The sequence below is a fragment of the Melanotaenia boesemani genome, chromosome 15 (assembly GCF_017639745.1).
Source record: "Melanotaenia boesemani isolate fMelBoe1 chromosome 15, fMelBoe1.pri, whole genome shotgun sequence".
Classification (NCBI taxonomy): domain Eukaryota; kingdom Metazoa; phylum Chordata; class Actinopteri; order Atheriniformes; family Melanotaeniidae; genus Melanotaenia; species Melanotaenia boesemani.
Window position 1 is genome coordinate 8,669,181 of NC_055696.1, and position 26,947 is coordinate 8,696,127.

Here is a 26,947-nt window from a genome sequence, read left to right on the forward strand (position 1 = left end):
GAGGTACGCTTCAGATTTAGAGTTTTGTTTATTGTCCTCAGACATAAATGTTTGTATTACTTGTGCACAGGTCAGCTCTCTGTCTCATGTCCACACATCTTTGATCCCAAACTGTAAAGGCTTACTGGAGTAGTTCTGAGCTTTGCAGCATGGGGGTCAATCAAGTTAGTTGATACTGATGCACATTTGCATTGTAAGCTTGCATAGCCTGATCTGTTGGATGGTCTGACTGGCCATGTTTAGTCTTCATGCTGACAACACATGCAAATGTAACAACTGGAATCAACATCAACTCTAACTTCAATAACTTGCTATAGTTTACAGGACTTTACAATATTTTAACATGCTTCATCTGATGTGGAAGTAAAAACTATGAGACAGAGCACAAATACACCAATTTAACTTTAGCAAAAGCAAGAATAACCAGTTCAAACCACACACACGTAAGCATATAAACATGGATTCAGTGTTTTCTGGCTGTGGAGCTGCATTATGTCAGCAGGAGTAGATGCTCAACATGTCATCTCAGCTAATTAAGACTGGAGGATTCTTGGATGTCCTGCTTTGTGTTTTCATTTTCTCTGACATAAAAATCTGCATCCATTCACTGCATTTAACATATTGGGGCTTATAATGCATTAGAAATTTGATGAAAGCCTCTAATCCCATTCTATGTCCCTAAACCTGATGCTGATCAAGATACTTCATTGTAACTCTAAAAATGAATTTTTTTTTTAAAGTGATTCCATTCCATTTTGGAGGAGAAAAGTGGAGGACATTTCTTAATTTATGATGTCACTGTCTTATTTTCTAGTGTCCTTATAAGAGTGGAAGTGCACAAACAATATTACAATATGTCTAGACAAAGCTGATCTGAACATAGAATAAATCTGTGATGCTTTAATCAACAAGTCTGCTAGAGTTTAACTCTTTCTGCATTTTGAACATGCTCCCTGACACACTCGCACATGTGCCAGGCCATACTCATACGTAATATCCACACTGGATGATTAAACCTACTCACAGCATACGTAAAAAGAGAGCAAAGAAAGTCCTCATCTACATATTTCTGATTTATCTATTTCTGTGGAGCTGATTACGAGCATGTTCGATGAAATGCCCACAAATGTAGAAACAGACCTCCTCAAAGCCTGTCAGAAAGACTAGCAGACTTTGAGCTTACATGCAAAACAGAGGCAGCAACAGAGAGATGGAAAAAGAACGACACAAACACAGAAGTGGATTTACCTACCACACACGGGCAGAGAGAAGGGAGCTTAGTGCGGCCCTTCATGAGCAAGAGACAGAGGAAAAACAGCCTCCCAGACACCCGCAGTAGAGGAGGAGAGGGATGGGGAGAAAGAGAGAGAGAGAGGGATAGGAGGCTGGGGAAAGAGAAGAGGAAATAAAAAAGAGGGAGGGGGGAGAGAGGGTAGACATGGAGGGGAGGGGATGTTGTACCAGACAAGGAGAGAGAGTTTTCCTGAAAGCCAGAGTTATTGGTGTTGGATATAGCTTGATTTTAAAGGCAGGAGTCTGAAACGAGAGGATGGGCAGTCTCCTCCAGCCGTGACTCATAAAATATGTTTGCCCCTGCTGGTGAGAGAGGGGGGAAGGGGGTGTAGAAACAGTGAATCAACCTTTTATAGTATATTATTTCTATCCTTGTTTTTTTTTACAATAGGCATCTATCCACTCTGCTCTTTGCTCCCTCATATCGATGCATTGTTGAACACATATATATTATCAAAGGTGAATACATCAGGTGAAAGCAAAATAGAGAATGAAACCATTTTTGACACAGATAAGTCACAGGTATGCAACCTCTTTGTAATTTCTTTGCAGTTTTTAGTTTAATTGCAACCTGTACATTTGTTCATTTCTGTGATGAAAATTCCTGCCACTAATGCTCCACAATGGCCTCAAATGGCTGCAGTGTAATTAAAGGGGTAATTATATGCAAAGTCAAAGTGCTTGTTTTTGCCACTGACAGGCATAATATAGGTTTCCTAAAGAGAAAAAGATATCGTTCTCTAGGAGAAATCCCCATTGAAATGTCATGGTATGGTTGTTGCAGGAAAACAACAGTTTAAATATGAGTGACATTATGGAGCTAGAAAATACTGAATTTGCTGTACTAGATTTAGTAATTCAAATAGTTTAAAATGTCTGAATCAGGTCCTTCATTCTTTATAAGCTTTCAGAAGATTTGGACATGCTGAAATTGTAAGGTGTTTACTGCTAATGGATGAAAATGCTGCTCTTTTGTATTGGGTCTTGTAAACCATTAGGTTTGCTGTGGACATTTTAACCAGGATGATTTCCCCCAGTATACAGGAAACGAAATCTGACTGAAGCACTTCTGGAGGTAATTTTACGAACTAAAGGAATTTAGTTCAGCTGGCACAAGAAAGGATTGCAGGATAGCAGCAACATTTGCCACTAAAAATAAACAATAATCTGTCTGTCTGTCTGTCTGTCTGTTTGCCTGCCAGCCAGCCAGCCAACCAGCCAGCCAGCAACGCAACTCAAAAAGTTATGTGTGGATTTTGAATAAATTTTCAGGAAATCTCTGAAATGGAATAAGGAAAAAGTGATTAGATTTTGGGTGTGATCTGGATCACCTACTGGATCCAGGAACTTTTTAAAAAGATTATTTACTATGGAGAGATAGGGATAATTATGCCATTAGAGCTTCTAACTAAAACAGAATGCCCACAATCTCTGGCAAAAGATTACAATGGCTTGGTGGAGGTTTGCACTCTCTGAGTACTTCTAGTTAATTTGTAAATTTATGATGCATGCTCAAGACTAACATGTGACCATTCATTGTATCGCTTCTAAATTACGTTCAGTCAGTAACAGAGCCACATTTTACAAAAATGTCTTTATCACTTTTGGGTTGAGTTTTCAGGCAAGCAGTTTTGATTTTTAACCCTTTTCACAGTAGGGTTAAAAATCAAAACTGATTTGTTGTGACTACTGGGCTGGCTAAGAAAATAAATGCGATTAGGGATAAAATACATTAGCTACCTCCATGTTTGCTACGTTTTTTATCCCTTTGTTGTCTGATGCCTCATGCATTTTCAGAAGTGGGAACTGAATCGAAAAGAAGATTCAATGAAATCCACTGGTTTTCTGCAGGCTACTTATATATATATATAAAAAATAGCTTATATGAGCACAGTGACTACAAATTGGACTAAAGTGGATTTGTTATAATTGGATCATAATGAATTGGCTTGAATTGATTATGCCTTGAGATGACTTTGTTGTGAATTGACACTAAATAAATACAGCTGAATTGTAATGAAATTTGTAGCTTTCTTTGATAAAATTATAGGTTGTTTATGACCAACTACAAGGTTTGGGGGTATTTGCTAGTATAGCTTTTTATTTTATTCATACCACATTAGGGTTGGAAAAACAATGTGAACAACATTTTTTTAATTCAGAGTTAATACTGAGTTTGGTTTCAATTGGATGTCATAACTGATTATAATAAATGCTTGTGACAACTGACTGGTGCAGTAGGCAGCACATCAACCTCATAAATTTAGGGTTGTTAATTCATGCCTTATCCAGAGGATTTGGTTCACTTTTAAACCATCAGTATGATAATACCAAGGAAGCTTGTCTATGTTAACTCAACTGCCACCCTGGGTGGATCAGAACACAACCTAGCCAATTTTTATCCCATCTATATCACACTGCTCTAGCTAGTTGTACTAATCGTATAAAAAGTTATGCACATCATTTCAAGCTTTTGCTACGTACTGTATTTTCAGCAACACAAGAAATTTGTGCGCCTGCACTGTCTGCACATTCCTTTATGTCTGTCTATTCTGTCTATTGTTTTAGTAAGAAAAATTACAACAGCAAACTATACATGGTATGAATTCACTTGATGAAGTTAATGGTGTTCAGGGCATGACCAACTGGGAGGCCCTGGGGAAGACCCAGGAGGAACTATGTCTCTCGACTAGCCTGGGAACGCCTCAGGATTACCCTGGATGAGCTGGAAGAAGTGGTTGGGTAAAGGGAAGTCTCAGCTTCCTTACTTTGGCTACTGCACCTGCGACCCAATTCCAGATAAGTGGAGGATGGATGGATGGATGGATGGATGGATGGATGGACAGATGTTAGTGGCCAACAACCAACTGATAATAGAAGAAAAAAAAATTTTTTTTCAATCGTGTAAATGAAATAATCCAAAAGTAACTGGTCAGGTTTTATTCAAAATGATCTGATGAAGTAAAACACACACACATACACACACACACACACACACGCACACAAAATTACATTATTAGAGAGTGAAACCTTCATAGAGTATCACAGTTATTTAAGTGAAATAATGATTAAGTTATTGAAAACTTTTTTTTCCTAGCTTTTTTTGTTTTTGTTTTGGAACCATAAAAGTGGGGCAGACACCACACCTAGATTCATCATTGACTGATCATTGCCTTGATTGGCTCAGGATTTCGTAAGATATGCACCGATAACTTTGCATAATTTTTCGTAAGAAATCATATGAACCAGTTAAGGGATCAGCCTACACGACCGAGACTCTGAAGTGCTGGTAACGAGAGGCATGAGAATCTCTCTAGTTGCTCTTGGAACAGACATTATGGGAAAATACGGTAATGATATTGATTAAAAAATAAAGAATCCATTTCTGTCTTGAAACTAACATACTCAACAAAGGGTTTCAGTACTACCCAAACAACAGACCTTGGATTACCAGTAACTTGAAAGCTCTGCTGAACCACAACAAAAAGGCTTTCAGTGAGGGTGACAAGGACAATGGCAAAAAACTCCATAGAGTAAGGACCGAGAAGTGAAACCAGGCCCATAAACACAAATTAAAGCAACAGCTGGACCAGGACAAGGTGAAGCAGGTCTGAACAGGTATGAGGAAGCTCAGAGGTCTGCTCATGTCTACTTATTTCAGGTGAAGAGACAACCAAACACACTGAATGTAGGTGACTCTAGGAGAGGTGGTTTGACCAGATGAGCTACACCGCACAAAACTGAAAATCTGCGTTACATAGTTATATTGAATATTCACACACATTTAACTAGAGCCTGCATCCGCAGAGGGTCGTCACACTGTGGAAGACACATTGATTGCAAATGTCCTACTGACTCAAAGGATTATAGGTCCGTAACTCTGACCTTATATATAAAAAATACCCTGAAGAGACTGGTCCTGTCTCTGATCACACCCTGTGTTCATGCATGTATCCTCTCTTTATCTATCTATATAGCATGTTTACCTACATGATCCAGAAGGACACATCTGGACACTTTTGATGAGGTTCAAGTTCTTCGACCTTTAATACCATCCAACTATAGCTGCTTGGTGAAAAAAGATTAAGACCATGCAGGCTGAACCAGTGCTGCTTTCCACAGTCACGGACTACCCAAATGACAGACCACATATCATTACGGCCTTTTTCCTCATAAGAGTTGTTGTTAACCCCTCAAAGAGGCAGTACAGAACTTTTGCCATTTTTTAAGTAATGCGCTTCTTATCCACGGCTAATTCAACATCCATCTTGCATTCTACCTGTACTGTGAGCTCTCTCAAGCCAGTAAAAGTCAGTCTTATTCTGACTCTTGTCTCATCTCTTTCTCTGTCTCTTTCTCGCTTTCCTTTCGTCTCTTCTGTCGATAATGTCTTCTTGCTTTTCTTTGCTGAATCAGCCATGGTGCACGTTCAAAATAGCCAATTTGTCTATATCTCTTTGCTAGGGTTTGACTTGGTCAGTAAAGAGAAACTCGACTGATATGTCACATAGCGTCCTCTTAGAAAAAGTTGTTTTATTCGGTTTCTCAGCCTCGGGACGCTGCTACACAGCAACAGCTCCAGAAATGCCCATAATATATGTCACTATGCCATCAAATGAGTCCAGAACATAGATTTTTAAGGTCAGCAAGTTACATATTGAGTCTTGAAATTTTGATGGGTTGCCATTAAAAACACTAAAGTGATTTAACTCCCACATAACACATAACTATCTGCAGCAAATCTGCACATGTATCTTGCCAATCTGATCCTGAACACATCTACATGTCAATATATACACTACACAATAACCCCGCCCCCTGACAACAGGAAGTCATATTTTTACTTAAATACCCACACAATCAAGTTTAACTGTTGCCTTTCTGTAAAAACTGCTCCTGTATGCTGCAGCATGTACACTCAATGTAAAACTTACAACGCAAGAATCAGGGTCCCGCCCTAAATAGGTTCATATATCCATTTCCGGTAAATACTTTAGTCCTGCCCACTTAGAACATGAAGTGATTTATTTATTTATTTATTTTTTTTCACAATGTGATTTTCTGCTTCTTAATTTTTTAACACCATATCCCTGCGATATTAATTAAACACGTGTCGAAAATAAAGTCAGGAACAAGCTAGATGTCATCACTCTGCATACTGAAGCATCACTTGATCTAAAAGTGTGACCACCTATGCAGAAAACACCTGGACAAGTGAGGGTGCGGCTGCAAGTAAGAGCTCCAGTGTAGGGCAGCCACAAAAGGTGCAGTCATTACACAGCTGGAGCGGGGTCAAGGTTTGTTTGCTTGAGGTAGCCATTTAACCTTTCTGTGAAAACAGCGTTGTTGGGTAGATTTGTATTCCTCACCTTTCTCACCAAAAAAAGAAAAGTGTCCCCACTGTTTTATGTGACATTTTTATCCCAGGACAACTGTGGAGATACACAACAAGAGCTCCCTGCTTGACTAGCCAAGACACATGCGCTTTTTTTGTGGCCTGAAAAATTCTGATGATAGGCTGTCATTTACTTAGAAGTATAGGGCATAACCAGGAAGTCCGTGTAAACAGCAGGTTATCAAAGAGCGTAACTGGTGCGCCGAGGCTGCTGGCGGACATGCAGCAGAGAGAGCAGAAGAAGATGCTGAAGACACCTGATAACTCAGTTTTTCTGCAATTCATCATGTCAAGTGAAAGAAAGCAAGTTCTATGGGAAAAAAAGTAAGCAGGCCCTCAGTTTATTTGTGTACCATATCATCAGAAGAAAGCCGTGGCAGAGAGTATGACTTGGGAAAAGAGAAGATTGTTATGCCAAAGGCTTGGACAATTTTTTTAGATGTGTGATTAATAATATCTTTTCTTTTTTACCGCATATAATATGCAGTAAAACGGTTTTTACCATTATTATTCTCGACATGATTAAGTAGAATGGATGCTGTGGGCTGGATAGTTGGTGGAAGAGTGATATAAAAAGAGTTGCTAAAAGCCACGTACAGTAGAAAGTAGTGACTTGACTGGCATCCATTTTGTATTAAAATTAATGTGTTTTACATACAGCTACACCTAAATAGCACAGAAATGTTTCCAATCTCACAGAAATAAGTAAAAGCATTTCACACAGTTTCTCACAATTCGGATAGGTTGGTCACTTGAGACAAAAAAATCCATAGCTCCCATAAAGTTTTACCTAGAAACCTAAAATTTCAACCAGGTGTAGCTGACAAAGTGTAGAAGATACGTATTAAATATTTTGTGTCTGGCATTAAGCATCTTAAAACTACATTCATTCAGTTCTAGGTACAAAAAAAAAAAAAGGCATGGAAAAAAAAGTTTTATAGCTACATTTTACCAGATGTGGGTCAGGTTGTATTTCAACCACATAATAAGAGAGATCATTTTATGAAACTACAGCTTATTACCTTCCAAATGAGGTGTCATTGGATAAATTTGACCCTGTAGTTCTTAAGCTGTGATCTTTGAAACTTGGTAATGTCAATAGACGGAAATCATCACAAAATTAAGTGAATGAAGACTTTAAATGGTTGGTCAACCCCCCTTTTAATGAGTGAGTTGACATGTTTGAGATTATTGTGCAACTAGTCGAGGCATAACACTGACAGTTGTCAGTTTGATTTTACAGTCTAAATGCCAAGAAAAACTAATTAGTTTTAATATCACCCTCTAACGCTGTGAATGCTCCCTCAACTATATACCTCACTATTCTGTCTAGTGACTATGTTAACTTTGTATAACAATCAAATATTCACTAGAATAAATGCAGTTTATACTCATTTTCTTGGAAAGTCAGTGTGGTTTGTGCTCGAAATTCACCTTTTGTATTAATATTATTCAGAGTTATTGGTTGGCTACTTGGTTCTGTCTCTACATCATTTAGGTTTTTGAAAACGAGGCATCTGTGATAGCTTTTGGTGCAAAGAGCTTAATAAAGCCTAATTTATTTTTAACAGTGCAACTCTGAATAGCACAGAGATAATATCAAATAGAGGACATAACATAAAATGTTTAAACCACTGGTGTTACAATAAAAACAATTATGCTGAAATTAAAGAATGCTTATTTCTTTTAAGTATTCTCCTTATTAAGATGTCATTGGCCAGTAGTAATACCCAAATAACTAGTTTACACAAATTTCTACTGTTTCTTTTTCTTTTTACTCTTCTCAATGGGTGATTTTCGTAATTTATGCATACATCACACACGTGCTAAGCAATCAATTGAAATATTTCAACTGACAGCTTATCTTTCGGACCGGCAGAATCAGTTACGAGCATGTGTGAGTGACATATGTATAAATTACAAAAAGGGTCTATGATCAGCGGGTGCTGCCATGGGCCCCTCTCCCATCCAAAAGCACTCAACAGCCTTGGTCCTCGTGAAGCATCAGTCCCAGCTCCCAGCTCCAGAGCAGGAGATGTTCAGCTCTGCTTCAGTTTACAATATTAATGTCTGTGGTTATTATTTGATTCAGTCATCCACTAAAATCCATTTAAATGAAAAAATGATGCTCTTTGGGGCAAATTTGATGTGATTGATCAAAATCTTTTGCCAAAGAAGTTTAATTTCACCACTTGTCTTTTTTTAGTTAAACAAATTAAGTCCTCAGTTATTAATGAATAAATTATTAGTAGTCAACTGTCTAGTTAAAAAGAAGTAAAATGTTAAAACCAGTGATTGTGGTGATTTCTGCATGCCAATTGAAATTCCTGCTTATTGTCACTAAAGTGGGTGCATTTATGTGCAGCTGCAGCACTTTCCATCTGAGGCCTTGTCCCCTGCTGGATGGCTGTATTAACAGGAAAGTAGAGTTGTGAGACGAATAAACAGAGTAAATGCAGCATGACCCCATTGGGCTGTTTTACAGTGGACTGCTGCTGGGTGATGGATGGGTTATGACACCTGTAGACGTTAGGCCCAAAGCCCTCTGGACCTCAGCGACACACTGAGCTGTAGCTTCTGCATCAGCTTCGCTGTCAGTAACTGAAGACAACTGGAGCACATCGTGACATTTCCATCTGGAATGAAGCCTGTTAGAACAGTGTCAAATACTGTGTTACCCATGGATTCAACCACATAAGACCAAACACTAATTTTCTGTTCTCTGCATTCATGAGCATTCTCCGCTGCCGCCTACACAGAGGTCATCCTCCTACCTCCACGCTGTGGGCTTCACATTATCAACACCCTTCAATGGCAGGATTCTCTCTATCTCTTCTCATCTCTCTTTTCCTCTCCTCCCTGCCTCCCTTCCTCCTTTCATCTCTATTCTCTCCATGATGATACCCCTGCCATGTTGTCATGGCAACAATCGGGCCCTGATTGCTTGGTTGCTAGGCAACTGACATCACCTATAAGGGGAACATGAAGATACAAAGCCAGAGACAAACAAGTCACCAAAATATGTGTACTTGTACATTACTGTGTTGAGAGTGAGCAAATCTATGTCCCCTTGGTGTCATTAGTTAATGTTGTGTAAGTTTTAATGTTTTTTTTTCAGGTCTGAAGTCTCTAATGCAGACAACAAGATTTATATTTATTGATTAAAAAAATATAAAGCATATTAGAATGTGAATGGTACTCTGAAGAGGCAAAAGATTAAGTTAAAAATGTTTAAATCTATGACTTGAATTTAAGATTAAAACATGGTAGGTCTGTGACAACTGAGGGTAATTCAGATGAATGCTTCTTATTAATCATAAGGAAATACCGGGATATGTCTTCCACAACCACAGACCATAGACTTGTGGTAATAAAGCATAATCCATCATTCAAGCAGTAAACTGTTTAAACAGATCAAATCAGCAGCTGAAATTTAAAATTCTTTCCCCAAGCCCGGTTGTCTTGAGCTCCTGTGCTGTAGTTAAACTATTTGCCACAAGGTGTCATTGTGTGCTGTACTGAAAACAATTTCACAGCTCTGAAAATTTGATCCCATTTGCAAAGGTAATGCAAGTGCTGCTCATATTGATGATATCATCAATGTCATACTTTCCATTCTAGTTTTTGACACTTTTCTTGTTTCTCTTTTCTAAACCACTCTACATACACAATCCAGCCCAAACATGAGACATTGATAATCAAGTAGGTATATTAACAAAAAGGCCCATATTGTAGTCATACTGTCTTCACGAAGAGCTTAATCAGATTCTGATCATCCTTGGCATTATTTTTCGACCTAATGAGCTTGACAGAGCTTCCTACTTAACATCTCTGAATGCTTATCATCATTGCTGTTGATGTAGATATCTCGTATCGTTTACACAACTTAAACAGCATATTGTGTTTCTAGTCCATTTAATACAGAATAGCTGCCAGCCACCAACCTTCCTGTGTGTCACCACTGCAGACCCATGTTTTACCATTAGCCTTCTCACCCAATGTGGGACGACAAAGTCTCCAGCCCAAACAGCCCGTGATGGATCTAATTTGTCACCTGTCATATGGGCAGTTTCAGAATGGACATTGATGCTGACAGCCAAAACACTGAGGACCGCCCTTTTAGCAGGCCCCACTTCTGAAGACAGAGGATACAAAATGATTTGAAAATCTTTTTCATTTTAAAGGGACAGCCATCTCTCTCACAAATTATACAAGCTACACCGTTTTATTTAATCAGCAAAAAGATAAGACAGCAAACAGCAAACATTATGCTCAAAGAAGAGAAACTTTCAGTCATATTAATAAATACAACTGGTTTTGATGAGTTGTCTAATGAAAAAATCTACAGAAAACACTATAAAGCAATAAAGCTACAGAAGGACACCTGGCCCGTTTCATATTATTGCATCCTGAAATATCCAGCTATGATATCTAAACATTTTGATTAAAGTTGACAAGAAATGACAAGGCTTTTCTTGTGCTCTCAGTGGACAAGACTGTAGAACAGTGTAGCAAGAAACATAGAAAATAATGTGCAGCACAGACTTGGTTGTGTGCATTTGACAAAGAGAAGCTTCTAACAGCCATTTCACTGGCTAAGACGCCTGCTGGGGGTGACCGGCATTATAAAGTAGCTGTAACAGTCACATGTAGCTCAGATATGAAGTAAGCCCTCACCAGTGCTGATTCTGCATGTCTAAGAATTTGAAACAAGATGACTGGTGAGTACATATGGTGGAAAACCAGATTTGGTTTTCTTACTGAGCACCACAAAACTATTTGGTGCTTAAATTCAGTCTGAAACAACATACACCAATCTTCCTCCACCTTTTTCTTAATTTAAACAAGGTGAGTTTTCCTGTTTAAACTCTCACTATTTTTGTCAATCCAACAAAGCCGCAGTTACAATGCGTATAACAGGAGCCACTTGTGCTGGAGCAGGATGCTCTGCAGTTTGTGAGAACACTGTCTGATCATGTAGGTGCTTGCCTTTTTTCTGGGGAAGCAGTGAACGTGTGGGGGAGTTTTGCACTGTGTATGCAAAGAAAAAGCAAAACCATGGATAATTCCAGTATTTCCCAGTATTTCTTCAGGAGCTGAGGTAATTAAGGTATACATACATATATATATATATATATATATATATATATATATATATGTATATATGTATTCTGCTGTGTTTTTCATGGACCAGTAGAGAACCTCAGTACTGTGTAGTCATGGCATCAGACTTGTACTGGGGCTAAACTCTGCTTCTCATGTTGTGTCCTGGGAGTAACTTGGCAGGATCAGTGTCTCTGTGGCTGCATACAAAAGTCTGATGGACGCCTGTGCCCTTGAGTGGAGATCACTGGATCACTAATCCTAATGCACAGCACACTGTACTGTATGTCACACGCTCATGCAGAGATAGATGAGAACTGAGGAGGCTACACATAGGTTTTAGCTACTCCATGATGGAGAGTCATACTGCAACAGCAAGATGCAGCAGCTATAAGCTTCTCCTCTTTGTATGCACAATAGAAAACTCACATTCAGAAAAAGAAAATAGAAAGGAGAAATAAATATTCATACATGTTGAACCAGAAACTGGTAGCAGAAAAAAAAGTGATTGCTGAAATTCATCCAAGAAAGGAGTATGTTCATGTTGAACCATGTAACCATAGTTGAAGCCAGCAATGTGTGCACAGGGCTGCTGACTTTGACTACATCTTGTCACATGTATAATTCATATAAAGAAGCACTAACCAAGTAGCCTCAAAAGTGCTGAAGAAGAGGGCAGAAGGCAAGCTATATAGTGGAGAGCTGGGAAGAGGAAAGTGGGCAGAAGGGGGGAAAAGAAACAAAATGAGATAAAGGAAAGGTGAGGCTGGAAAAGAGGACCGAGTGAGGGATTAGTGAGGTGAATAAGGCAGAAAGGATGGAAATAATATGCAGGAACAGGAAATGTGAGAGTAGACGAGTGGAACGAGGGAGGCAACAGGGAGACGAGTGATAATCAAAACTGTGTAAGACTAACCAAACAAGGGTAAGGAAGAAAAGGTGGCAGAAATTTTGTGCGTGTCTTTTTTTCCCACACAGAGGGATGTGATGTCATTTCTAGAGTTTCCATTGTGATATATGTAAGGCTTTTGTGCCTAATATTTGTTCTTTCCTCACAAATACCACACCATCTTTCTGTGGCATAATGCCATATAGGAAAGGTAAGTCAAAGGCACTGAAATAAAACGTGTGACATCTCTTAAAGATACTATGTCCAAATATTGAAGTTCTAAATTTTATATAATGACACTCCTGCATGATTCACTGACATCATATGTTGAATTTATTGTTTATTTTTTCTTAGATTTTAGTGTAGGAAGGCGCTGAATTACATAAGTTGTTAAAAAGGGGGCGGCATGGCCCAGTGGGTAGAGTGGTCGTCCTGCAGCCCAAGGGTTGCTGGTTCGATCCCGACCCGTCAAGCTCATGTCGAGGTGTCCCTTAGCAAGACACCGAACCCCTAATTGCTCCTGATGGGTCATGCATGAGCGCCTTGCATGGTAGCTTCCGCCATCAGTGTGTGAATGGGTGAATGTGACGTACATGTAAAGTGCTTTGGATAAAAGCGCTATATAAGTACAGGCCATTTAAAAAGTCCAATTTAACACTTTATGATGGATGGCTTTGGTAAAACCTAGAACCTTTAGCTGCTCCCTGTTGAGCAGTTTAAGTTGACACTGGAACTCCTTCCACTCCTTCCTTGCACTGGCACTGATAACTTAAGTGATAACTTCATCTGGATTACTTGACGGTTTTTCTGAATTAATTTTGTCCAAAGATTTCTGTGATTTAAGGCAATCTTGCCTAAAATTTTCACCATGACAAATATAGGAGTAGTAAGGAGTAGTACAGAAGATGTGTACAGATATAAAGAGAAATATTTTTACAATTTAACTTCATGGATGATTTATGCACTTAGTCTATTTTATTCTTTTTTTCACTATCCACAGTTTATGCCAGCTCTATTCTTAAAAATGTTCTATGGGACCTCACTGAAACTATGAGGCAATTTCCCACAGTGCTTCAGTGGGAATGTCATTTAGGTCTTTCAGCCATCTGGAAACTTTCTCTTGTTTCACCATTCATTTTACGTAAAAACAGCATTCAGTAGAGTTGTGCTTTAATTTCTTTGTCACTCGCTGGCTCAGTGTGACTTCACCCACACAGTAAAACTTTGTGCAAGGATCTGCACAGGGAGGCAGCATTGTTCACATAACCTGTTATACAGCATGTGGGTGTCAGGGAACAGCTCACTCAGGGAGCTGCTCACCCATCAACTGCTACATGATGGCTAGTCACACTCCTCACCTGCAATGCAGCCAACCTCCATCACATTTAATACCTCATGTTTATAGGTATATACTAAATAGTTCCACTTGAATCCACAGTGATGTGCACATCTGTACACCTGAAACCTTTAGCTCTCTGATCAGTGGTGAATGTAAAATCTTTCAGTTACTGGCCATGGTAAGCTGCATGCAGCCACTCATTGCATTGTTTGATTAAAGACAGACTTTGCTGTTCACATAGAGTGTTTGTTAACGCACTTTTTGTGTGCTAACTTCCCTTTTATAAACTGACCATCTGTCTCACGAGTTCTTGGCAAAAGTCTGATCTTCTATGCCAGCTTTACAGTAAGTCTTTTCTCACTTTGGTTGCGATGCAGGATTCTGGAACATGTCTGGTGAAATATCCACTGTTACCAACTCTGGTCTTTAAATTTTTGTCTTGGTCTTTCAAGCAAAACCAACGAGATACAGTCAAATAAAATATGGTGCAATATGGTCCTGTTCAAGACTTCATGAGAGATACCTTGACATTATTTTTTTATTTCTCTCTCACAGATAATTAGTTAAACTGGATCTTGTAAAAAAAAAAAAAAAGGTTACTGAAACCAGTGGATACATATCAACATGAACGTTAACTCATCATTTATCAATGAAATATAAATATATTTAAAGTACTTTATTGTAAACCTCTCCAGTCTATTTCCTGCCTCATCTGACTGTAGCTACTTATCTATGTTTAACTGACCAATAATCTCTGTTGCCACGGAAACAGAGAGCTTGATAAGCAAATGAATGTGCCACAGTTAAGCACAAATTTATGTAATACATCCGAAAGTACCAACTGCAGTCACGTCTGTGCCACAAACTCCAAATAGGAAAAAAACTAAATTTCCTGTGATCGCCACCCTCACACATGTGTAAAACATGTCTTTTTTGTGTTTCCAAATTTTTGTCATCACTTCCTGCCAAACATAGCATCCAAGCACAGGTGCTACAGCACATTGTTCACCTGCTTTTTAATCTGTGTGTGACTAAGTGTGTTTGTAGGGATATTTGAAGTACTGGAACAGATTGCAGCTATCTAAACTACCATGATAAGGTCCCAGAGTATGTCAGTTGTCACACATCATTAAAGGTATATAACTTTCCCTATTCTGTGCCAATTTTGTGTCTAGGATTGTGTCCATGGAGCAGCAAACATACTGCTGATGGGGAGAGCATGTGTATATAACATGTCTCTCATTTGATATGTAAGAGACAGATGTGTGCTGGGAGTAACTCCAATACCTGCTTATGGCTGAGGTAAAGAAAAAGCAGTGGAAAAATATGAGGATATATTAGCATGCTGGATGCCCTCCTATGGTTTCTTCCTGACATACACTGCACCCCTGCCATGACACAAAACCTAGCACAGGCAACCCAACACCAGCTCTCTCCCGCTTTTACTACATCCACGCAGGTCAGCCAGCCTCTGTTTATACACTCACAAAGCATGACACAGAGTAGGAGATGCAGAGAGTGGGAGAGAGGGTCATCCAGAGAGGGAGATATCAAAGAGTATTTAGTCCACACACCTCTCAGTTAGCTCAGCTTACCCAATGGATTTCTTTTAAGAGTTTGAATCTGCTCAAACGAAAAAAGCACTCAAAAATAGATAAATTGTTGTATCATACAGTAAATAAATGACATGTAGATGACATACTTCTATAATAAAGAGATGACAAAGAAAAGACAGCTTGATTCTTCTATGTTCACATACAGCTGTGGCACCTCTCACTCTCTTTCACACACACCGAGCTTGTAGAAGGAACAACAGACAGGCTTACCTTTGTAGTCACAATGCAGAGGCAGTCCATGGTACTTAGAACAAAATATTGGGGTGTATCTCAACCCCCCCAACCCCCCACAACAGAGGGCTGAGACCCCACACCCCTCTCCCCAGCCTGCCCCACTCCTGCGCTCTCACTCTCGTCCTGCCTTTCCCCCCTTTTCTTTCCTTCCGTGAATCTCTTCTTTGACTAACTGAACCAGCGAGGGAAAGAGAGGATGGAGGGAGGGGGAAACATGAAAAGGGATGGGGAGGGTCACAGGGAAATAGAGAGAGTGAGCAAGGAAAGGAGTGAGAAGAAGAGAGGAGAGAGAGTGGTCTCAGAATTTGAGAGGGGAAAGAGTGGAAAGATGGGAAGGTGAGAGTATGTCCGATTCTTATTTTCTACAGCTAAAAAGGAACAATGGAAAAGAAAAAGAAAAGATGGGATGAATATGAAAAGAGATGGAGGAAAGGGAAGATGGAGGTGGGATGCAGAGGTAGTGGGATTAACAAAAAAAAGGAAGGGGGGGATCTTACTGTGGAAAGAGAGAGAAAAAGCAAAACAGAATAAAACAGTGAAACAGCAGAAGATGGAGAGGAAAAACTGAGGGAGGGGACAGTGAAGGAGAGAGAAAAGGAGAAGGAGAGTGGGTGAGTGCGTGTGTGTGTGTGTGTGTGCATGTGAAGACAGAAGGAATTAGACCGAAAGAAAATGTGTTGAGGAGGAGAGTGTGAATTACATATGCATCATAGAGAAAGATACAAACCACCGCGAGAGCATCTTAAAGAAGACCAAATCCCATGAAACAGGAGTTTGCATTAAACGGGATAAAATAATGAGAATGAAAGCACATCAAGGTTGTCTTTTTTTTTTTTTTTTTTTTTTTTTCGGCTTGTTGTAGCACTCTGCAGTTGTTGCCTTAGCAATGGTGCAGTTGTTGCCATGGCAATAAGGAGGCTTGTTGTTGTCATATGGTCAACCTTAGTGCTGAGAACTGACTAAGAAATCCTGCACTGGACTAACACACGGGATCGTGTAAGTGTGTATAAGTGTGTAAGTGGGGGTCTATTTATTTTTAGTGATAGAGGCCAGAGCACCACGATGGACAATCAGACTTAGATTAGTGATCTTTCAGCTCAATAAGCACATTACTGTAACTTTTATGACTGTCACAAACTGGTCACGAATTATCTTAATTTCTAGTGTATTTCATCATTTTGTCAACTATTATGTTGAGTTTTACTGAAATGGTGTGAAAATATATGCAATCATCTCAGCACACTCTGCCTTTAAGGCTGTGGACTGTACCACTTGAAGTTGTGTAAGGGGGAATGTGTGTTTTAGTGTCTTTACATCATCAGTTCTATAATTGTAGAAAATCACCCCTCACCCCACCTCATCCCCACTTTCCAGCTCCCAACAATGCTGGAGCAATGGTGCAGCAATAAAGCAATTCTAAATGATGAACACACATTCATTCCCTGAGGTGAAGAGTTGAAGCTTTGATTAAATTGTACAGTACAATACAAACACACTTGCATCTGCAGATGGCCAGATCCTACAGATGGATACAGCTAGAAATACATTCACAGCCATGCTCTCATCAAATTCAAGCAAAAATAGAAAACCTGAGTTACTCCACTTTAACCCACATAATACCTGTTAGCCAACATTCAAATATCGAATCCTCATCTTTTGACTCATTTTGAGCCTGTTAGGGGCTAGACTGCAGCTTAATGTGACAGAGTTTTAATGAGACAGTCAGTAGAAATTCCAGCACAGGCAGCTAAAATAATATTTCACATCGTCATCATATAACATTTAATAACTCCCACTAGCGTTTAATGCCTTCTGACAACTCTATTTATAATGTATTTAAAGAGTAAATGAGTACAACCAGGTTTTTCTCCTGATTGATCATTGAAGAGAGTAATTTAGTCCATAATTACAGCCATAATAGCAGAAAATTCAGAATCAAATCATATCTTAGGAAATCAGAGAGAGACAATTTTGCCATTTCAGACATTACTGGATTATAAAGTCTAAGACATGGCAGCACAAATACTCAGTTATGTGTAGGGTAGATGCAGCTATTATGCAATTTGTCCAGCAGGTAGCACTGTCAAGTTTGTTTTTAACATGGAATATGTGTATTTATGCATCATGGAAGGGATCTAAACTGTGCAGACACAGCATTAGAACTACTAACTGGTAAATAGTATAACTTCCTTTGGGATGCCATTGTCCTGGGGTTCATGCATATATCACTATCCACTCCTCACCTAAACTCTGTTGCAGACCAAACTTACCCCCTCATGGTAATAGCACTTTCTGATGCCAGTGAATTCCTCTGCAATCCCAAAACTATTTAGAAACAACATGAGGACCATAGCAGAGACCAAACTTTTGCTCTTAAACACTTAAGATCAATATTTGGTATTATCATTTTTATCCTCCAACACAGCCTGAACCCTTTTAGACAGACTTTCTTGTAATTTGTATAAGTTGTCTTCAAGAATAGTTCTCCAAGCTTCTTAAAGGACAATCCAAAGCTCTTCTTTAGATGTTGGCTGTCTTTTGCTCTGTTCCCTGCCAAGATGATCCCACACTGCTTCAATAATGAAGTACAAAAAGGATTAATCAAGCCATAAGACCTGTTGCCACTGGTGTTCTGAAGATCTTACATAGTTTGATATATCTCAGCCTTTTCTCCCTGTTTCCCTTACTTAGTAATGGCTTCTTAATCACTGTCCTTCAACAATTTCTGAGAAGACTACAGTTAACATGGATTAGTTGAAGGACAAGATGCTTCTCTTTAGTCATGTGGCTGTTTTTCTTTTTTTTTCTTTAACGCTCGTACAGTTTCCTCAGATTTTGACGTGGTACATCATGCAGGGGTGGGACAAGTTTTTAGCTTTAACTCTTTGGTAATCAAATTGTTACTAAAATATTATTAATACTGATCAGTCACCTTTAAAGATTTTTGGTAAATTTAACTAAAGACATCGGAACAAACTGCCTTGAGGTACCATTTAAAATTAGACAGATTCCTTGTTTCATAGATCAGTGTTGGTGAAAATGGTCAAGTTTAAGAACTGGATGGAAAATGAGTGAAGACGCATGTAGCAAACAATGTCCAGAGAAAACCTTTAAATACCTTCAGAAAGCACTGCTAGGTATTACTCAATACCCCTTGAAAAGATCAGAAGGAATACCGGCTTCCCAGTTCACAGTTCTGAGCCGTTTAAACAGCATCAGGTGGACCTGCATAATATTAGGCAGGTGGTTTTAATCCTTTATCTAATTCAGCCTTGGATACATTTCTGCATGCCACCTGCCCCCCCACCACCCACCGCCCACCCACCCTCTTTCCTATCCATTTTAAACTTTGTAAAAAAAATACTTATGTTAGAAAGTGTTGCTATAAATCAGTTACATCATTATTTTAAACCTTTTACTGAGGGTATTAGCTTTTTTCTGACTATTAGTTAAATCAAATTTAATAGTTCAAATGAATATTTCTATTATCTGAAAAGGTAAAAATTTGACATTACCTAAAAGATTTCCAAAAAAAAAAAAAAAAAAAAAGAGATGGACACAGAAGTCATGATAGCTGAAAAATTATGTTGGGTTTATGTGACGCATTACAATTTTAGGAATTACGTTTTGAACATCCACAATTCTGACCTTTTATTTATATATTTTTTTTCTTGAAATAATGTTTCTTTGCAAAACTGCAGCGAGGAATAGTAACACAGAGGAAATTGTTTATCTGCTAGAAGAAGAGATGGTTGCTTTGGGTTTTGGGTGGAAAAAGGGACCTTGTCACCCAACCAGTGTGGTAATATTGTGTATCGTAGCAACTTCCTGTACTTTGCCGTGCAAAGCTGATCTTAGGTTTTTGCAAAGACTGGTTTAAAAATCATCAGTAATTTCACAAATGACTATTTATACATGTCAAACTTGTGATGATATGAAGTTTCTGTTTGTCATTAAACTGTTTATTTATGGCAGCCCTTGTTCGTCAGCTGCCTTACTTACTCCTCTTTCACCTTTAAGATGTAAACTGAAGCATCTTATGTGTACAAAACGAAAAATAAGCTGTATATAAAATTGCCCTACATGAAGGTGTTCACATTGGCTGTGTATTTCAGAAATGGATTAAAAAAACATGTCAGACCACTGTAAATATTTCAGTGAAAAACTGGGAGCACATCATGGTTATGTGAACGCATTATTAATTAATGCAAGTATGCACTAGCATGTATATGTGGTAGGCAGGTAGCTGAGGCAGCTGTTCATAAACCTTTTTAACTGGAAGTGATAATTATGAATTTTAAAGATAACGAAAGGGAGAAATGAACCATTTGTCATACAGGTTCTGTGGCAGAAGACGATCTTAATGTGGCTGACCTGTATACGAGATTATATAATTCTGCTGTCGAGTGAACAGCTTTGTGCACGTTTCTTTTGCCAGAACTTGAGAGTGCTTACATTTCAAAGTTCAGATTTAATTTTATCCAGACTGTGACAGTGTGAGCTTTGATTAAATAAAAAGTGGGTAAAGAAAAACTGGAAAAGACAGATGATTATTATGTAAACAAGGATCAAGTATATATCTTAAACCAACAAATCTTTCGTTGCCTGTACAACACCCACGCATGCACAAAGGCACACATACTTACACATGCACATGCTGTTAAAAATATATTATGCTACAAGAAGCAAAGAGAAAACCCTCTCCCTTTGGACAAGCTTGAATGCTGAAAGCAATTCCACTGGTGTACACAAACCTCCATTATGATAGTCCTTTAATAAAACTCGAAAAGCACTCACCCATAAATATGCCGTCTCCATCCTGCTGTGCTGCTTTGCTTAAAGACTACAGTGTTTTGGATCTAATGGTATGCTTCTGACCAAAAAGTAGGCCAAGGACAAGCACTGGTCATCTAAGCAGGCTAAACTCAAGCAGAGCATCCAGATCATGGGACTGCTGTTTGGATAGTTGCCTGATTTATCTTTAGCAGAGGCCAGTGGCACAAGATTACTAGATCTGCCCTTTTTTTTAAGTCACAAGACAATATACTGTTCATGTACACATTCAGTTAATCAGGTGACAAAAAAGCTATTTTTATGTAAATATTGAATATTTATAGTCAAGAATATTTTAATTCCCTACTGATTTAATACCATATTGAAAATGTTGCAGTTCTTGCTGGCCTTTTCCCTTGCAAAAAAACTCTTTTTGGTCCAAAAATATTCAGCTTGCTCAAAAATCTAGAACATTCCTGAACTGTCAGGGAAAGGAGACACCCACAGGTGTCTGCACACTTGCTTTGGGAAGTGCCAATTTTTCAGTGTTCTTTAAGTGGTGTCATTGTGAGCTGCCTGCTCTCTCTCACACTTTTTTTTCTCTCTCTACTGCAGCTTCCCTGAAATAAACCATCCGTAGTGCAGGTGATGTGTGCAGCACACCATGTGTGAGTTCCTCAGGAAATAGGCTGCTGTTTGGATTTTGGGAGTTCTATGTGTCCCAAGGCAGATGGTTACCAGTTTAGCTGATGTATGAAACACTAGTTTTTGAGGACTGTGTCAGAAACTATCTTACCAGAGTGTTTTTTTTAAGGTTGGTGGGTGTGCATGGGAGCAGACGTTAGGGTTTATTAGTAGAAGAATTGTACACCTGCTGAGCTTTAACAAAGATGAAAATGGTATATATTTATCTAAAATTATACAGCACATTACTGTTTGCTTACTTTATAAATGTGTTCATTATGCTGCCGACATTCTGTCAAAAGCTACTTAAAAGACTTGAAAACACAATGTACTTTTTTTTATCCTTGAAATTCCGACATCGGAACTGTTTGCTGTTTACATGATATATTTCCTAGTGATGATCAATACACAAAGATGCATAGCCATTTTCCAATTAAGCCCTACTAGAACTAGAGGTTAACAGATGAAAACACTTACATGAAATATCTTATTTCCCAAATTGTATTAAAAAGATCATATTTATGTAGGTTCTTATTGCTCACAGTACAACCCCAAATCCAAAAAAAGACACTATAAAACAGAAAGCAATAAATTGGATATCTCCTAAACCAATATTTTATTACAATATAAACATAGAAAATAAATCAAATGGAGAAAGTGAGGCACTGCATGATTACATGAAGAAATATATCAGCTTATCTTGTATTTGATGACAGCAACAGATAACAGAGACACAGTGGTGAAGAGGCTGTTGTGTCTAATTCTAGGTTTGTTTATTTGTTTGTTTTTAATGGCTTTTAAAGAAAAGAAAAATCAAATAAAGCTATGTTTTTCATTGTTCAAGATATGCAGCTAAGATCATCTTATCATCATGAGTAGAAGCCACTTTGTCATCTTGTTGATTTATTTCAGGGGTGTCCAGCTCAAGTCCTCGAGGGCAACAGTCCTGAAGGGTTTCAATGTTTCTCTGCTCCAACACACCTGACTCAAATTAATGAGTCATTCAGCAGAACTTCATAGTTGAAAACCTGCAGGACAGCAGTCATCAAGTATCTGCTTTGGATACCCCTGATTTAGTTAGACTGGAGTCACTGAGAAGAGAACGTCTTTATCTTCTAGCTAACGTATTGCTTCTGGTGTCAAGTTGGCATGAGTGGCAGCCAGAGCCACATCTTCTCTTTGTTGCCTTTCCTCAGCTGTGGATACACTGCCCTGACAGCATGTTACACAGTCACAAATACTCCATAGTTTTCTTTTCTCCAGACAAGCAGAGAATCAATCTGATCGTCAGAAGGAGCTGTGATACCATCAGGCAGAGCAAAAATGAAACCCAAGCCGTCTCTGTAGTTCTTGATACGTCAGAGAACATTGGCAAAGTGTTGTGGGCGTTATATACATGCCAGCAGCATGACTAATACATGAAAATAAGGCTGAAAATCACTGAGGGGATGATTTATGTTTCTGGTTCTTTGCTGATTACATCTAAGAGAGAAATATGTCAAACACAAACATAATATGAACAAACAATTATACAACATCTACACACTGCAACCAGAAACGCAGTTCAGTAAACAAACAAGACATTGTAAGTACCTTTCTAATACACCTCCCATGCTTTGAGAACAGTCCAGTGAACTGATGTTTGGCACAGAGATAAAGCAACCAGACACACATTAAACAAGGTGCCATCCTGACCAACACTAGCCTTGCTTGTTAGCTTGCGGTAACCTTTTCTTGCTGATAATTCCCACCAACCCACGGCTTGCTAATTAATAAGCAGCTGGGGACTTCTAAGGGTGCTAATGCATTCACTTGTCCACTGCAGCATATAATGATATAGCTCACATTCATCCTCCTGGCATATCAGCATGAGTAAGTAGCTGGTGGTGAGAGTAAAGCCCTAATGTTAATCTGAAAAAAAAGAAACACTACAGTAAGAGAATGTGACTGGGATTATGCAACCTCGTGGGCAACATGTATGTATGTATTTGTGTTGGTGTGGGAAGCATGAAAGAATTGATTATACCCACAAGGTTAAAAGGGTTGTAGCTTCTTATTGTATAAAGATTGATAAGATTGTATAAATGTTGCATCCTTTTCCTTCAACTGATTTAGTTCATTCATTCAAAATATTAGATTTTTATTTACTGAATAATGAATGAATGGTATTTCATAGATCCAACACATATTCTCTGTTTTAACTGTTCAACCCTGATGTGCAAAAGTACATTTTGTTGGCTCTTTAAAATGTTAATTTAGCTGTGCTTGACGTGAAATGACAATTTGGTGTCTTATTACATGGAGTTGTACACCATCTGCTGGTAGAATTCTGAGCTACTACTAAAAACTGACCTGAATGTTACTGTATACTCCAAGATCCATTTTTGTTCATTTGAATAATTTGCTATTACTCATTTGAACACAGTGCAACATGATTGTGCAATTGTCAAAAGGGATTTTAGTTTAGCATTATGGCAAACATGAGTATAAACCTCACTAAAGAAAGTTCAGCTTATCACCTTCCCTTCCTTTTTTTTTTTTTTAATCTTTGCTTGTTCAACCCCAGCTTTAGTGTCACAAATGATAGTTTTAAACAGATGGAGTTTATACAGTCTTGGCCAGAATCATCAACATTCTGTAACTGTTCATTAAATTGAATTTAGAAAATAAAAACAAATCTACAAAACAAGAATTAGTACAAGCAATAGTGAGTGTTCGCCCCTATGTGTCTAATTCAATCAACGAATTATCAAACAGTTCAAAAGTATTTCTCAATGCAAAATTACAGAGACCTTCCAGGGGTTTTAATACTTAGAGTGCATAACATTGAGAAAAGTCAGAGGAAATCTCAGCAGAAAAAAAAGACCAAAACTGGAAACACTGTTTTATAGAAGCGAAGTCATCAGGCACCACTGCATGCAAAACTATTGATGGGATGCCATTAAGATCAGCCACACGGAGTGGGGAGTACCTTGAAAGTTTTCACTCAACCCAGACTGCTGCTGCTGCATCTAGCCATATAACCTGATACACAAGCAGGAATCCATTTATCAGCTCTGCATGAAAGCGGATGAGATCTATGGGTACAGCTCATCTTGGATGGACAAAGCGACAGATAGAAAGTGGACATGTATTCTGTGGTTAGATGAGTCCATGCTTCAGTTGCTTTTGTGAATCAAGCCATATTCATGCAAACAAGAGTATTTCTAAAAATGCTGATTTTACTACGCATCTGCACCTATATCATAAATGCAAATGCAGCCTTGGTTACTGAAACCAAACATTTTGAAACCACGTTCCAGTGTGAAGTTTTCCACTGACATCAACTGTAATGTTGATTTGTGGAAGAGAAAACCAAGGGTTTTGGCTTGTGATATCAGATTTTGTTCCACTGTTTATTTGGTTTAGCATCAAAAATATGAGTCAATCTACCAATGGTTTCCTTGGTAACAGCAAATTTTATGAAGATAGCATTGGTTCTAACCTTACTAACAGGACTTTACTTGTTTGCGCATCAATATACTGCAGGAAGGGCAGATAACGGTTTTAACATCACCTCTTCCTTGTATTCATGAGATAGATCTACCACACTCGTGTGAAGGATAAAGTGGTGGTCAAAAATATTGGAAAATTGGCTTGTGAGCCTTTTGTTGGGATCAAAATAAGGTTGGTAGCTTCTGCTTTTTTGTGTGTAAATTAAAGCTCATGAGGGTAAGCTAATTTTAACATGAGCTATTGTTTATGTTTCATCAGGATGTCCTAACAATCTTCATGATGAAAACAACATTTTAGAGTCCTACAAAGAATCAAGCAACAAAAATGCCAAAATCAAGTATTGTGACCTATACCTATAAATATCTATACTTATTTTACAGAAATAGGTACGTCTGTAAAGTGAGCATGAATCAGCCCTTAATTGAAACAATGCAGGATTTATCATAAAAGGACTTCCAACTGCTTACAAACATCTTCACAAGAAGATGTTATAGACCTCCAGGCTTTGCCATGCTTTCATCTGGTTGGTTGTGTAGAAGCTCATCTAAAGCAGTGGCAGAGCTAGACTTTTATACATGGGATGGCCAGAGGGTGGGCAAGACTTTATCAGAAGGGGTTGGTATATATTTAGAATGGAAATTAGTGTGTTACTCTAATGGACGCACTCACAAATACTGCTGTGAGGACTGTGGTCACATTAGAGAGGCATGAAAAATAAAACGTCTTTACATTAATAATATAATCTGGAAGTGAAAATATTTGCAAAAAGTTACAAAAGGTCCATAGAAAAGTTAGTTGGTTGTTGAGTCTGGAGACTGACTCTGCCTGATCTGCATTCTGCATCTTTACAAAACAGTTGGAGATACCTCCCGTTCACTTCACTATCATATCTTCCTGTACAAAATAAGCTTGCTTCCAAGCTATCTTTCTCCACATTATCATACCGTAGCTTACTTTAAAATCAACCAGCAGCCTCTAACTTAAACTGGATCACATTGCTAAAGGTTAGTCAGCGCTAAGTAACTGGGATACTGATGTACTCTTTGATCATCCTCTAGTTTATTTTTCAGCCAAAATGTAAAAATCTTGCCTCACTGAGTCAATGTGTAGTTCCATAATACACTCCCTGAAAACTAAATATGACATGGTTACCCCACATTTTCATTTAAACAAATCTAGTGCTACTATATAACTTGATTAGCACTGCTACATAGCTTCAGGATAAAATAAAGTTATAGTCTTTCATAAGATTAGTAGTTGCACTGGACAAAATCTAGAAATTTGCAGCCAAACGACAATATTTTAAAAGTATGCCTACTCGGGAAACCACTTTAAAATTTACTTCAGAATGGTGTAATGACACTGGTAATTCACGAATTCCTAGAAAGACATTTATATCAGCCTCCTCCAGTGACCTGTCAATCACCTGAGATGGCACCTGGGGTGTCCAATCAGATTTCAGAAATGGCTAGCGCCATCCTAGCCCCCCATCTAGCTCCACCCCTGGTCTGAACCTCAAAATAGTTTGAGATATCAGAGAGCCTACTGACAGGTATTTCTCCAATTCAAAGCTTAAATCTTTCTTGGATGACATGTAAAGATCTACGACATCAAATAGCAAAATTTTTGAGGTATGTCTGTTTAAACTTTCATTTAAACTTTGAAAATACTCGGACTTCTTGCATCTTGTTTGTACATCATTAGCCATTTTGGTTTGCATGATTTACTGACAGTACCCCAACCTGCATGAGTTATGTGAATTGTAAACAAGCAATCCTGTCAAAAATGTTGCGTGCACACTATGGCAAAGTACACACAAACATTGGTCATTTTTTAATTCCACATTTTTCCATCTTCCATCCCCCCAAAAATTCACCATTTGAAAAACATTTTTGTTCACATGTAAGCATACAGACACAGTTTTACATTCTGTCTCTTCTCTAAGCTCTTTCCAGTGAATAAAAGTCAGTCCAATGTTGACTTTTGTTCTTTCTTTCTTTCTTTCTTTCTTTCTTTCTTTCTTTCTTTCTTTCTTTCTTTCTTTCTTTCTTTCTTTCTTTCTTTCTTTCTTTCTTTCTTTCTTTCCTTCCTTCCTTCCTTCCTTCCTTCCTTCCTTCCCTGTGAGG

General features: G+C 38.4%; 2 protein-coding genes across 3 annotated transcripts in view; one reads left to right on the top strand and one right to left on the bottom strand.

The window, feature by feature from the left end:
• The window catches only part of LOC121654199 (disks large homolog 4), a 71,691-nt gene extending 55,748 nt beyond the window's left edge, over nucleotides 1-15,943 (bottom strand). The window contains exon 1 of one of the 2 annotated variants that reach the window (XM_042008218.1): nucleotides 1,253-1,340. In XM_042008218.1, coding sequence (XP_041864152.1) covers nucleotides 1,253-1,294 — 42 coding nt within the window. In that variant the 5' untranslated portion in view covers nucleotides 1,295-1,340. Of the gene's footprint in view, nucleotides 1-1,252; nucleotides 1,341-15,845 lie in introns of those variants that run through there. The other variant, XM_042008219.1, reaches the window with a different exon arrangement.
• zbtb20 (zinc finger and BTB domain containing 20) overlaps nucleotides 1-26,947 on the top strand; it is a 115,687-nt gene that overhangs the window by 49,121 nt on the left and 39,619 nt on the right. The window lies entirely within an intron of this gene.